The sequence below is a fragment of the Natator depressus genome, chromosome 9 (genome assembly GCF_965152275.1).
Source record: "Natator depressus isolate rNatDep1 chromosome 9, rNatDep2.hap1, whole genome shotgun sequence".
Taxonomy (NCBI): Eukaryota; Metazoa; Chordata; order Testudines; family Cheloniidae; genus Natator; species Natator depressus.
In genome coordinates, this window is record NC_134242.1 from 23802030 (window position 1) to 23816284 (window position 14255).

Consider the following 14255-nt stretch of genomic DNA (forward strand, 5'->3'; position numbering starts at 1 on the left):
GTTCATACATCAGCACCAGCAGTAAAGATTCTGCATCTAGAATTTAGTTAATAATTCTGTGGACAATGCATGAGCCAGAATTGACTCCACCTTCTTCTCTCAGAGCTATGTCACTTTTGCTATGCTAACAGGGATGAAATGTAGTTTAAAAAACCCCACTATTTTTGTTACTGAAGTTTGTGTATTCAGAGCCATATCTACTAAGGGAGCAGCTCTGGTGAGTGAGAAAGCGTCAGTCACACTTCTAGCAATTCTTTAAGCCTAGATTAGTAGTTTTCTGTATTCACTATGAGTTGTATGACAGTAGGAGAGGCACTGCAAATAAACTGGTTCTGCTCAGTGACAAAACCATTTGGCAGTGACAGAATTGGAACCTCTCTGAAGTAGTTAGCAGTCTCCAAGCCAAAATCAAATATCAGCAGTCTCAATGTTGGGATGTCAAACTGAAATTAGAACTGTCCAAACCATGCTATTTCGGGTTCAGATGGATTTCAGCAAAGGTTTTGTTTTGCTTCTTTTCATGCGATTTAACATCGTTTGAGTTTGCCACTAAAACCCAATATGGTGAAGGCAAAATTCAGAACAAATCTAGTGTGTTTTATTATGCTCTTTGCATATGGGCTTAGGAGGGTTCGTCTGACCCATATCAACAGTCATAAGTTTCACTATAAAACCAAAGCAAAATCCTGAAACACAGTTTTGAAAAATGTTTAAGTATCTAGAGACTGCACATATGTTTGCTCCGTTTCAGTAAAGTGTTATGGGTCACAAAGTTTCACTTATAACTCAGCCAGCTACACTTGCATGCTTAAACCTGCATGTAATTGAGTTGTTCATGGTTTCTGATTTCATGGGGACAAGTAGTATAATTTTAGTGATAATGTATTCGTGTCATTTGTTTGTAACATAGTGATGTGTTGATTTTTGCATTGCAGTGTCATCACCTTGGGATGCCTCCTTAGAATAGGATTCCTCAACATGTGGGTCGGGACCCCCAGAGAGAGACGTCTCCAAGAGGGTCACAGAATTTAAATTAACCTTGTAAATTTTTCCATTTTTACAATATACTGAAATTTTGCACCTAATTATATGCAAGGAAAATGCAGAATCCTTCTATATTTAAAGATTTTTCTGGTTAGTTATCAATTTTTCTGAAGTTAGTTGATGCAGACTGGCTTAGAACATCATCCATACCTATATGTGTTGATTAAGTTATAGGGATTTATTTGTAACTACAGTATATCACAAGCTTTTATCTATCAATATTACTGTAGAGAGTAACAAATTATGCATAAGTATCCTAACTGATTTTTGTTTTAGTTTTTTGCATGTTTCTTTTTTGCATGTGTTTTTCTTTTTAAAAACTTGTTAGTGGTAAAAATATCTTGATAATTTTTATAGTAAAATGCTGCCTCCTGCTGGATGAAAAGCAACATAACATCTTTCATTTGTAGTCTTGAAAATGATATTCCAAAACAATTGTTACATATTAATAATTAAAAATAGACTCATATAAAAATGAATAGTTAATAAGAAAATAAATTGGCAATGAGCACACTGTTTGTATAAAGAAATGGTACTGCATGAGAGTGTATTGACAACTTCTCCTGCATGTTTAGAAGTTATCACATGGCCACATATGCAAACGAAGGCACCCTGGCTGTCACTTTCCTCACTCTTTTCCATTGAATGCATCCGATGAAGTGAGCTGTAGCTCACGAAAGCTTATGCTCAAATAAATTTGTTAGTCTCTAAGGTGCCACAAGTACTCCTTTCTTTTTTCCTCACTCTAATTTGTTCTCAACATCTTGATTTTGCTACATGTCAATCACTAATCAATGACATTTGTTAGGATTATTGTGCAAATCCAGATCATCCCACTAGATGGCATGCAATCATTTATAACGCAAAGTTCAGGAGTACAGTGTTCTTTTTCAGAAAATAGACACGGCTTTCGTATACATACACATAACTATTTTTCAATTATGATGATAGTGTTTATACTTCATTAATTTGTGGATAATGATGGTTACAATATCACATTTATTTCATGTTACCACTAAGTATACCGTATGTGTGCCAACTGTCTCTAGTTACAACAACACTGCATCCTAAGTAGGATCAACAGCCCCAATTATTAGCACAACATTTTCTCATTTTGTCCCTGCCAGATATTTAAATTGGGATTAAAGTGTGTTCCTAATTAATTAGCTGATGCCCTCAGCAAACATTATTATTTATATAGCACATTACCTTGTAGTTGTCGCATTTATTATTCCCAGATACCCCTATTGATCAGTACAAAAAAAAGGTGAAATCCTGGCCCTAGTGAAGGCAATGGGAATTTTGCCATTGATTCCAATGGGGCCAGGTTTCCCCCTCAAATGTTGGCAGATGTGTGTAGGTGAATTTCTTGTGGAGTATTTGTAATGAAAAGTAAAGAGCACCTTTCCTTTCCTCCAGACTGATTCTTTCACCTTCTTCAGAGAATGAAACAAGAAATTAATAAAATACATCTCTTCATTTTTTTCAGCATTTCTAAAATAGACCAGACTTGAAAAATCTTCATGAAAATTGGCCAGCCCGGGCACAAAATCTAGTCTCCCACCATCATTATCATTCTTGCAATGAAAAACTTAACAATGATTTACTCCCCGAATCAACATGTACTTTGACTCCTGACTTATACTGCTTCCACTCTGCAGTATTCTCTTATCTTGTATGTCTGTAACCCTCTCTTTTAATACTTAAGAAAATAGCTGGTACTATCAACAATTCTGTTTAATAAAATGTAATACAAAAAATACTACCCTGGACTAGTAGATGAGTAAAATTTTGCAAGGCTGAGGCCATGTCTACACAAAATGAGCCAGGAGCAGCAGCCACCTCATTTGAGAGCATCTACTCCATGCTAATTTAGTTACCTCAGTAAAGCCCTCTTGTATGAACATTCTTCAATCAGTTTAAGACAAGAGTACCTTATATCAATTTAGCTTACATCTATTCCTTGCCTGTTTATTTAAACTGATGCAACTTTTATATGTACACAGGGCCTGAGATATAGCCAGTCCTGTGACTGCTGAACTGACTACTTACTCTTTCAGTATTGATCAGCTAGGTCTATTAATACTACTTCACAAATGGATTAAGTACTGAAAGCTTTGCTTGCTACCCACAGCAAATGAAGTATTTCTGTAGAAGCTGCTTATTTGTATGTAAGGGAAACACCTGGTAAATTTGTTCATTCTCTCTCCTCACACTGTTTTCCAAATTCTGCAGCTGCTGTTAGAAGGACGTACATGAGATAATAGTTCCCAAGAGAAGAAAGTGGTTCTGGGGTATCAGAGCACCTGCTGCTGTAACATGGAGCCTCAGTCCATATCAAAGCTATAGATGAGTCCATCACATCATTCTGCCTTCAGGGGTCAGGCTGGAACTTCTAATGTTTTCTTGGTACAGGCCTGATATCAACATCACAGAGGGGCCTGGAAAGACACCGTTTCCTTTTGCTGCAGAGAAAGATCAAAACAAAGTGTCTGAAGGAAGCTGGATCAGATCTGTTTGTTAAGGCAAAATAGAATGAAACAGCTAGTGACTGACTTACTTTTACTGAGAACACACGGAGAAGCTTTCAGTATTGTAAGTATACAGCTTGTTAGGCTTAGTTTTTAGGCATCATTCAATGTCCACATGTGACATACTAGGATACAGCCTATGTCTACACTACTGCGGTAAGTCAACCTAAGTTACGAAACTCCAGCTATGTGAATAGTGCCACTGGAGTCGATGTAGCTTAGGTCGACTTACTGCGGTGTCTCCCTTCAACTTACTTTACTCTTCTCCTTCAGGGTGGAGTATCGGGGTCGACCAGAGAGAGCGATCTGCAGTCAATCTGGTGGGTCTTCATTAAACCCGCTAAATTGACCTCCAGTGCATTGATCACTGGAGTGCTGATCTGGCACCAGGCCCACAAAAGGTTAATCCAGCCCTGTTCACCACCTCCTTCTCCTCCTTATCAGGCAATGGACCAGAGAGATAGAGCTCCCCATATTCGTGAAGGCCTGTATGATCCAGACAAACTCTGCAACTCATACACCAGTCCAATCTCCTCTGCCTGTTTCTGTGCAGTGAGAGGAAGAAGTCTTTGGTGGCAGTCTCCTATCATCCTTCATTACTCACTCTGGTGGTGGGTCCAGGAGGAGCCACCCTGTAGGGGCTCTGTCCCCACCCAGGTTCAGACAAGATCTGCTCACAGGCCACCCCCTGCATTTTTGCTGACCCCATCCATGCCCCAGTCAAGCTGTGCATGACTCAGGCTAGTCTTTGTCCTGCAGTGAGGGGAAGGAGAGACCTCCACTGCTGGAACCCCCCTGCACTGTGGCAATGGGAGACCCTCCATGGGGGATGGGAGGTATCTGCCTGGGTCCAACACGGTCACCCCAGCTTCATCCCCTGTGCCTGCTGCTGGTTAGGGGGCAAGGGGACCGAAGGCCCGGCTACACAGCCAGTACCCCAGGGCTGCTGACCTCAGTACACTGCAGACAGACTTGTGCGAGGGGCAGCTTGCCACCCACGGCCAGGCTATCGCAGGGAGCCCAAGCCTAAACCTGTGCGGGCTGGGCAAGGAAAACATCAAGGGCCACAGAGCAACAGGCCTAATGCCAATCAAATGGAGTAAGCCAATCAGAACTCAAATCCGTCCCAAGGGGCGGGATCTGCTATCGCCCTCACAAACGGCTGCCAAGACGGGAGGGGGGGAAGCTAGTACCGGCTCGGTCGCGCAAGAAGCTGAGGTATATAGGTTGAGTGAGAAGGTCTCATTCCGATAAGTCACTCGCCAGAGGGGAACTTCCCGCACGGCCAGGTTAAAATGTGAAAGGGCTGCGAGATCTGCGTCACTGCGTGACGGGAAGGCAGGGTGGGCGGTTTTCTGCTGACTGGCCTGCTGGAGGCGGGCGCTCGGAGCCGGAGCCAGCCCTCCGCCGGCGCCTGGGGAGCTGTTAGTGCGCGCGTGCGCGTGCGCCAGGCGGCGCCGGCTGGCGGCGGCTGTTGGCAGGGTCATGGGTGGTTGCGCGTCTGGTCACACGTGCCAGTGCTCGCTCGCTCCTGAGCGTGCGTGTCAGTGCAAGCACGTGGGAGAAGATATCATTCACAAGTGTCCGCGTGAGTGCATCGCACCGCACATGTGTCAGTGTGAGCGCATGGGGAATGATTTCATTCACACGTCTGTGGATGTTTCTAAGCATGTTTTCTAGCACGTGTGTCAGCGCATGCAGTTCCCTCATACGTGTCAGTGAAAGCTCTTGGAGGGCTTTGATATACATGTCAGCAGGGGCTTGTGAGCATGCTTCCCATCACGCGTGACAGCGCAAGTGCATGGGGGAATGATTTTATTACATCAGTGCATGCTCATGATGAGCATGCTTTCCTTCACACGCATGTCAGAGTGAGCACATGGGATAATTTTGTACATGTCCCTGCATGCTCATAAGTGTATGTTCCATGCCATTCGGTGGGCCCCATGAGATGAAGGAAAGGTAATGAAAATATGTCATGAATAGAATGGTGTGCATTCCATTTGCAGCCTTTATCTCAGGAATAAACACTATAAATGTGAATGAGTGGTGGAGGAAACTGAATAAATTGCCTCCAGGGAAAGGAGAGCAAGCTGTGGCCAACCTCTGCTTACAGGATGCCAATTTTGCCCCACTGAAGTCCTGCTGTAGTAGTCAGCCCAATACACAGAAATGTAACTACATGACTTCCGACACATTGTAATAAGGACTCATCTCAAAAAATCTCTCTTCTGAAGCGATTTATCAAACAGTAATGCAACCCCCTCAGCAGTCTTTAGGAGATCAATAGTCATACCTAGAAAGATTTACATTGCAAAGCTCAGGTTTATCCCACCTGGCTCTTGGAATCAATGTAATGGCCCTAGGATTGCTTCCTTCTAGCAAGCTGGAAGTCATCACAAATCCTGCCCTAAAAAGAGTTCAGGTACCACCAAATAACATTACAAATATAAGAAAACTCTTCTTTCCTTGGCTTTCTGGCCATTTAAAAAATGATAAAGCCTTCCCAAAAATAGGTAAGTCAAAAAAGTAGGTCAAATTTCAGAATTTACCTTCCTTTGCATTTTCCTCCATAGTTTCCCTCTCATCATAGCAGTTAAAAACAGAGAATTGTGTTCTGTCTCCTGCTATTTGCACAGATGGGTCCAGATTTAGTTACGCTCTCCCATGCTGAGTAGTACGTCACTGTTTGAGCAGTTCCATTTATTTCAATGTGGCTACTTGCAGAGGAAGGCACTACTCAATTGCTTATAAGGAGGGAACAGAATATTCACTGATGGTATGTGATCTCTTTTTCAAGGCTACTTATTTATTAATAATTCTTGGAAGTTTATTTTTGGTTGAATTGTTACTCTTTTCATAGAATCATAGAATATCAGGGTTGGAAGGGACCTCAGGAGGTCATCTAGTCCAACCCCCTGCTCAAAGCAGGACCAATCCCCAACTAAATCATCCCAGCCAGGGCTTTCTCAAGCCTGACCTTAAAAACTTCAAAGGAAGGAGATTCCACCTCCTCCCTAGGTAACGCATTCCAGTGCTTCACCACCCTCCTAGTGAAAAAGTTTTTTCTAATATCCAACCTAAACCTCCCCCACTGCAACTTGAGACCATTACTCCTCGTTCTGTCATCTGCTGCCACTGAGAACAGTCTAGCTCCATCCTCTTTGGGATCCCCCTTTCAGGTAGTTGAAAGCAGCTATCAAATCCCCCCTCATTCTTCTCTTCCGCAGCCTAAACAATCCCAGTTCCCTCAGCCTCTCATTAGTCATGTGTTCCAATCCCCTAATCATGTTTGTTGCCCTCCGCTGGACGTTTTCCAATTTTTCCACATCCTTCTTGTAGTGTGGGGCCCAAAACTGGACACAGTACTCCAGATGAGACCTCACCAATGTGGAATAGAGGGGAACGATCACGTCCCTCGATCTGCTGGCAATGCCCCTACTTATACATCCCAAAATACCATTGGCCTTCTTGGCAACAAGGGCACACTGTTGACTCATATCCAGCTTCTCGTCCACTGTAACCCCTAGGTCCTTTTCTGCAGAACTGCTGCTGAGGCATTCGGTCCCTAGTCTGTAGCGGTGCATGGGATTCTTCCGTCCTACGTGCAGGACTCTGCGCTTGTCCTTGTTGAACCTCATCAGATTTCTTTTGGCCCAATCCTCCAATTTGTCTAGGTCCCTCTGTATCCTATCCCTACCCTCCAGCGTATCTATCTCTCATCCCAGTTTAGTGTCATCTGCAAACTTGCTGAGGGTGCAGTCCACACCATCCTCCAGATCATTAATGAAGATATTGAACAAAACGGGCCCCAGGACCAACCCTTGGGGCACTCCACTTGATACCGGCTGCCAACTAGACATGGAGCCATTGATCACTACCCGTTGAGCCAGACAATCTAGCCAGCTTTCTATCCACCTTATAGTCCATTCATCCAGCCCATACTTCTTTAACTTGCTGGCAAGAATACTCTGGGAGACCGTGTCAAAAGCTTTGCTAAAGTCAAGGAATAACACGTCCACTGCTTTCCCCTCATCCACAGAGCCAGTTATCTTGTCGTAGAAGGCAATTAGATTAGTCAGGCATGACTTGCCCTTGGTGAATCCATGCTGACTGTTCCTGATCACTTTCCTCTCCTCTAAGTGCTTCAAAATTGATTCCTTGAGGACCTACTCCATGATTTTTCCAGGGACTGAGGTGAGGCTGACTGGCCTGTAGTTCCCCGGATCCTCCTTCTTCCCTTTTTTAAAGATTAGCCTTTTTCCAGTCGTCCAGGACCTCCCCCGATCACCATGAGTTTTCAAAGATAATGGCCAATGGCTCTGCAGTCACATCTGCCAACTCTTTTAGCACTCTCGGATGCAGCGCATCTGGCCCCACGGTCTTGTGCTTGTCGAGCTTTTCTAAATAGTCCTGAATCACTTCTCTCTCCACAGAGGGCTGGTCACCTCCTCCCCATGCTGTGCTGTCCAGTGCAGTAGTCTGGGAGCTGAACTTGTTTGTGAAGACAGAGGCAAAAAAAGCAATGAGTACATTAGCTTTTTCCACATCCTCTGTCACTAGTTTGCCTCCCTCATTCAGTAAGGGGCCCACACTTTCCTTGACTTCCTTCTTGTTGCTAACATACCTGAAGAAACCCTTCTTGTTACTCTTGACATCTCTTGCTAGCTGCAACTCCAAATGTGATTTGGCCTTCCTGATTTCACTCCTGCATGCCTGAGCAATATTTTTATACTCTTCCCTGGTCATTTGTCCAATCTTCCACTTCTTGTAAGCTTCTTTTTTGTGTTTAAGATCAGCAAGGATTTCACTGTTAAGCCAAGTTGGTCACCTGCCATATTTACTATTCTTTCTACACATCGGGATGGTTTGTCCTTGTAACCTCAATAAGGATTCTTTAAAATACAGCCAGCTCTCCTGGACTCCTTTCCCCCCTCATGTTATTCTCCCAGGGGATTCTGCTCATTAGTTCCCTGAGGGAGTGAAAGTCTGCTTTTCTGAAGTCCAGGGTCCGTATTCTGCTGCTCTCCTTTCTTCCTTGTGCCAGGATCCTGAACTCAAACCATGTCATGGTCACTGCCTCCCAGGTTCCCAACCACTTTTGCTTCCCCTACTAATTCTTCCCGGTTTGTGAGCAGCAGGTCAAGAAGAGCTCTGCCCCTAGTTGGTTCCTCAAGCACTTGCAGCAGGAAATTGTCCCCTACACTTTCCAAAAACTTCCTGGATTGTCTGTGCACCACTGTATTGCTCTCCCAGCAGATATCAAGGTGACTGAAGTCTCCCATGAGTACCAGGGCCTGCGATCTAGTAACTTCCGTTAGTTGCCGGAAGAAAGCCTCGTCCACCTCATCGCCCTGGTCCAGTGGTCTATGGCAGATTCCCACCACGACATCACCCTTGTTGCTCACGTTTCTAAACTTAATCCAGAGACTCTCAGGTTTTTCTGCAGTTTCATACCGGAGCTCTGAGCAGTCATACTGCTCTCTTACATACAATGCAACTGCCCCACCTTTTCTGCTCTGCCTGTCCTTCCTGAACAGTTTATATCCACCCATGATAGTACTCCAGTCATGTGAGTTATCCCACCAAGTCTCTGTTATTCCAATGATGAAACTACATTTAAATCCAGAAGGCCTCCAATTTAAAAACAAAACCAAGAAAAACACAGAATAGGACCAGCACAAACAAATAATTATATTGTAGTTACAATATGTGGACCAATGTTAAGATGGTCACTATTTTCATTAAAGGGTATTTTTGGTCGGTTGGTTGGTTGGTATAGGGATGAAAAGAACTACAGTTCAGCTGTAAAATTTATCTTGTACTGTATAATTCAATCCAAGTGTTGGGAGGGTGTGTGTAGGGGGGAAATCGGGTTGTTTTTTTTAAAGAGTCCTTTACTATCTGAATCCAAATCCTTCCCACGCTCTCAGATGTTATACGGTACAAACAAAGCTCTACCATCCCTGTTTATCCAGGACCACTCTTTGCATGTCCTCTGTGTTGTTACATCCCATAAGTTTTCCCTCTCTGAGGGACCTTTACCATAAGCCACTAGAATGATTCAGAGCTTTCACCAGAGAAAAATATGGATGTACATTTATAAACTAGAAGATATTCTAATGACCTCTACATTTAAATTGCTGCAGTCAATCACTGAAGTATACCAAATGGAACCTGTGATGATCAGTCACATTACTGGATAGCTGAGCTTATTAGATTTAGCCAAAACCAGTTTAATCATACAAATACAGTGGTTTTTAAAGGCTTTATGAGTAAGTTGGCATCTTATTGGCTGAAGCACCTGATAGGTTTCTAAGCCAGCCAGAATACAGCAGATGAATGTTTGTGCACTGAGCAACTGTCACTCTACTGAACCAACATCCATCAGTAAACTGTTTACACCTATATCAGTCACCTAGTATAGAAGAAATAAAGTCGTAACATACACTGTTATATTACTGATGTTTTCTTGCTTTAAAAATAAATCTCTTTGCTTTAGTGCTACATATATGTTGCAGCAGGAGACCATTTTCTGTAAGAATATTCTAGTCCATTCATGCTACAAATGCTTATTTAATTAGTTGAATAGCAATGTTTTAAATGTTTAAATATGTGTTTAACTAGTCCTGTTCACCAGAATTAAATGAATATTTATATGAGAGTCAATTGGGTCTCTGGGATTAAAATGTATCTTTTACTTCTCCATTAAAGTCTTGAGTTTTGCAAGCTTGTGCTATTAAAAACAAAGACTTTACACCAAAATCCCCAATTCTGAAAAATTTACAAATGATAGTTTACAGCTCGCTTTAGGATGAAAATTTCTGTAATAAATTCAAGTTATTATTATGAGCTCACTCTCCACTATGACAGGCCTGTATGTAGCTGTGGATGTGATAGTTTCCTCTCCCCCATCATGAGAGCGAACAGGCAGGACTGTGTATTGTTGTGAGTTTCCTTCCTTTCTAGCAGAGTGAGCTGGCAGGTCTTTATGTGCGTGTAAGTGTTTCCTACCAACCCAAGAAAGTAATTAGGAAGGTCTGGGTGTTCCTTTCCCACCTTAAAAGTGATCAGGTCAGATTATATGTGGGTGTGATGTGAATGTTCCCTTCAGCTAGCAGGCAGGTTTGTATGTGGCTTTTAATACTTTCCTTCTCCATGAGGCAGGTCTGCCTCAGTCTCATTGCACAGTAACGACAGCTTTCCTGCCCCACAGGCTGACAGTAGTACCAAAATTGTGACTGGTTATACGACTGCATTAGAGAAGAGAAGCTTGAAAGAAGAGTGGGCTGTGAATGGGGATTTGTGAGAGTCCTGCTCCATGACTATACTGGACTGGCAGAGGTAAGCCCCAATCAGGAGCATAGAATGTTGGGAGCAGCAGGTTCACTTGAAGTTTGGCAGCTTTATCCTGGAGCCCAGCCCCTAGCTTGGGAAGGCTGATGGGAAAAGAGGCATGACAAAATACTTCAGCCAGTGGGGCCTCACAGATGGCAAAAGGACTGTTACCATTTTTGAGGAGGTTGTTTAATGACCTTTACAAGAAGAGTGGGCAGCTACTAACACTGCCGCCACCCCCTGTCAGGCACAACACTCAGTGAGGTTCAGCCCCCTCTGCTAATTTGCAAGAGCTGTCAAATACATGGGCTGCCCCTCAAAAGCCCCTACACAAAAATGAAAAATGGGAATGGTAGTGCGATGAGGTCAAATTCACCCCTGCTGTAACTCCACAGATTTCACTAGGATGAGTTTTGTCCAATAAATCTAAATTAGAGAGGTTAAAATAAATATAGAAATGCTGACAACACAAAAGGAATGAATTTGGATTAGGAGACTCTGCCATAAAACACTGCTGTGGATTATAGTTAAGTATTTATTGTTTGGATATTAGTGAATAGGATAAGACTTAAATAACTCAATGAAGACTGCCAAGAGGACCATAATTCTTCTCCAGTTCTGAGATCAACCCTGTATCAGACAGAGAGGAACAGGATAAATATCATCTATACTGTTGTTCATCCTGGCCAGTCCTCAAGACTCTTCTGTGTTTATGATTTATGGGGATTTGTTATGGCTATTTTGAGGAACTGGAATACTGGGGAAGAGAGAGAGAGGAGACGTTTCCCCACAAAGATGAGAAGATGACATAAAAATCCACAAGCCCTAGGGTAAGCATCTTAATAAATTCTGAATCTATGATTCAGAGCTCAGTACTTATACAGCATTTAGCAAATTTGGTAAAGTTGGTATTTTTATTAATAAAAAATAGCTATACATATTATTTTTCAAACAGTGGATTTTAGAAAGGATTGTTTTAATTCATACATGAGCTAATTTTATTTTTCCCCTACTCCCTCCCTACAAAAAGGCTGTAATTAAAATACTGACAGAATCCTAACTTTAATATATTGTCTGTGCTTATTATGATGGCACTATCATTTGGACGAGGCTTGGTCTTATCGTAAAAGTTGGGGCCTCCTGAATGTAAAGGAGGACCATCATTTCAAAATATCAGTTTCACCCAATAATATTTTTCTAGAACCATTACAAATAAATAGGTTTGGAACAGAGATCACACAAATTATGCAGCAGCATTCTGTAGGAAATTACGGCATATATGAAGCATGAGTCTCGTTCTGACCTTCTCGATTCCTAATGCATTATTTTTACCAAGGGTGCTGGACTATAAACCTCCTCCAGGCTTTACCAGTAGGTGCGTAGCATCATTACTACAGCATCCCAGCTCTGTCTGTGCCCCCCATTTGTTCCCAAATGACTGAGCAGGTATGAACGGGTTGCTGCTTATCCCACGTTACAAGGTACCACATTTAATGTATAGGTTTCAGAGTAGCAGCCGTGTTAGTCTGTATTCGCAAAAAGAAAAGGAGTACTTGTGGCACCTTAGAGACTAACATTTATTTGAGCATAAGCTTTCGTGAGCTACAGCTCACTTCATCGGATGCATTCAGTGGAAAATACAGTGGGGAGATTTATATGCATAGAGAACATGAAACAATGTGTGTTACCAGACACACTGCAACCAGAGTGATCACTTAAGATGAGCTATTACCAGCAGGAGAGCGGGGTTGGAGTGGGGGGGAACCCTTTTGTAGTGATAATCAAGGCGGGCCATTTCCAGCAGTTGACAAGAACCTCTGAGGAACAGTGAGAGGTGGGGGGGGGGGGGGGGGATAAACATGGGGAAATAGTTTTACTTTGTGTAATGACCCATCCACTCCCAGTCTGTATTCAAGCCTAAGTTAATTGTATCCAGTTTGCAAATTAATTCCAATTCAGCAGTCTCTGGCTGGAGTCTGTTTTTGAAGTTTTTTTGTTGAAGTAATGCCACTTTTAGGTCTGTAATCGAGTGACCAGAGAGATTGAAGTGTTCTCCAACTGGTTTTTGAATGTTATAATTCTTGACATCTGATTTGTGTCCATTTATTCTTTTACGTAGAGACTGTCCAGTTTGATCAATGTACATGGCAGAGGGGCATTGCTGGCACATGATGGCATATATCACATTGGTAGATGTGCAGGTGAACGAGCCTCTGATATTGTGGCTGATGTGATTAGGCCCTATGATGGTATCCCCTGAATAGATATGTGGACACAGTTGGCAATGGGCTTTCTTGCAAGGATAGGTTCTTTGGTTAGTGGTTCTGTTGTGTGGTGTGTGGTTGCTGGTGAGTATTTGCTTCAGGTTGGGGGGCTGTCTGTAAGCAAGGACTGGCCTTTCTCCCAAGATCTGTGAGAGTGACGGGTCATCCTTCAGGATAGGTTGTAGATCCTTGATGATGCGTTGGAGAGGTTTTAGTTGGGGACTGAAGGTGATGGCTAGTGGCATTCTGTTATTTTCTTTGTTGGGCCTGTCCAAGAATTGTAACATTCAAAAACCAGTTGGAGAACACTTCAGTCTCTCTGGTCACTTGATTACAGACCTAAAAGTGCCAATACTTCAACAAAAAAACTTCAAAAACAGACTCCAAGGAGAGACTGCTGAATTGGAATTAATTTGCAAACTGGATACGATTAACTTAGGCTTGAATAGAGACTGGGAGTGGATGGGTCATTACACAAAGTAAAACTATTTCCCCAAGTTTATCCCGCCCTGCCCTCCCCCCCCCGCCCCCCCGTTCCTCAGAAGTTCTTGTCAAAATGGCCCGCCTTGATTATCACTACAAAAGGTTCCCCCCACCCCACTGGTAATCGATCACCTTAAGTGATCACGCTGGTTACAGTGTGTATGGTAACACCCATTGTTTCATGTACTCTCTCTCTCTATAAATCTCCCCATTGTATTGTCCACCGAATGCATCCAATGAAGTGACCTGTAGCTCACGAAAGCTTATGCTCAAATCAATTTGTTCGTCTCTAAGGTGCCACAAGTACTCCTTTCCTTTAATGTATTAGCACCTTCCGTCTGATGGTCCCAAAGCCCTTCACAAAGGGGGGTGTGTGATTACAGCTGTTTTACAGAATGAGGAGACTGAGGCACGCATCCTCTCCTCCCCTCCTCCGGGGCGCTGGGTCTGTGGCCGAGCCGGGTACGGAACCCGGAGTCCTGGCTTCCAGCGCTGCGCCCTGGTTCGGGGCCCCGCGTTCGTATTCTTAGCCCTCTTGTCCCAGGCCAGCAGCGAAAAGGGTCCGTAGCGTAGCCCCGCCCACCGTGGGCACGAA

General features: G+C 43.3%; 1 protein-coding gene and 1 long non-coding RNA gene across 2 annotated transcripts in view; both read left to right on the plus strand.

The window, feature by feature from the left end:
• VEPH1 (ventricular zone expressed PH domain containing 1) overlaps positions 1–996 on the plus strand; it is a 166205-nt gene extending 165209 nt beyond the window's left edge. The window contains exon 14 of the mRNA XM_074963711.1: positions 936–996. Coding sequence (XP_074819812.1) covers positions 936–962 — 27 coding nt within the window. The 3' untranslated portion in view covers positions 963–996. The remainder of the gene's footprint in view (positions 1–935) is intronic.
• A 4090-nt stretch (positions 997–5086) lies between these two features.
• Positions 5087–10842, plus strand: LOC141993399 (uncharacterized). The gene is made up of 3 exons (XR_012640843.1): positions 5087–5163; positions 6215–6354; positions 10792–10842. It is a non-coding gene; the product is annotated as an uncharacterized LOC141993399 (long non-coding RNA).
• Positions 10843–14255: the final 3413 nt, after the last annotated feature.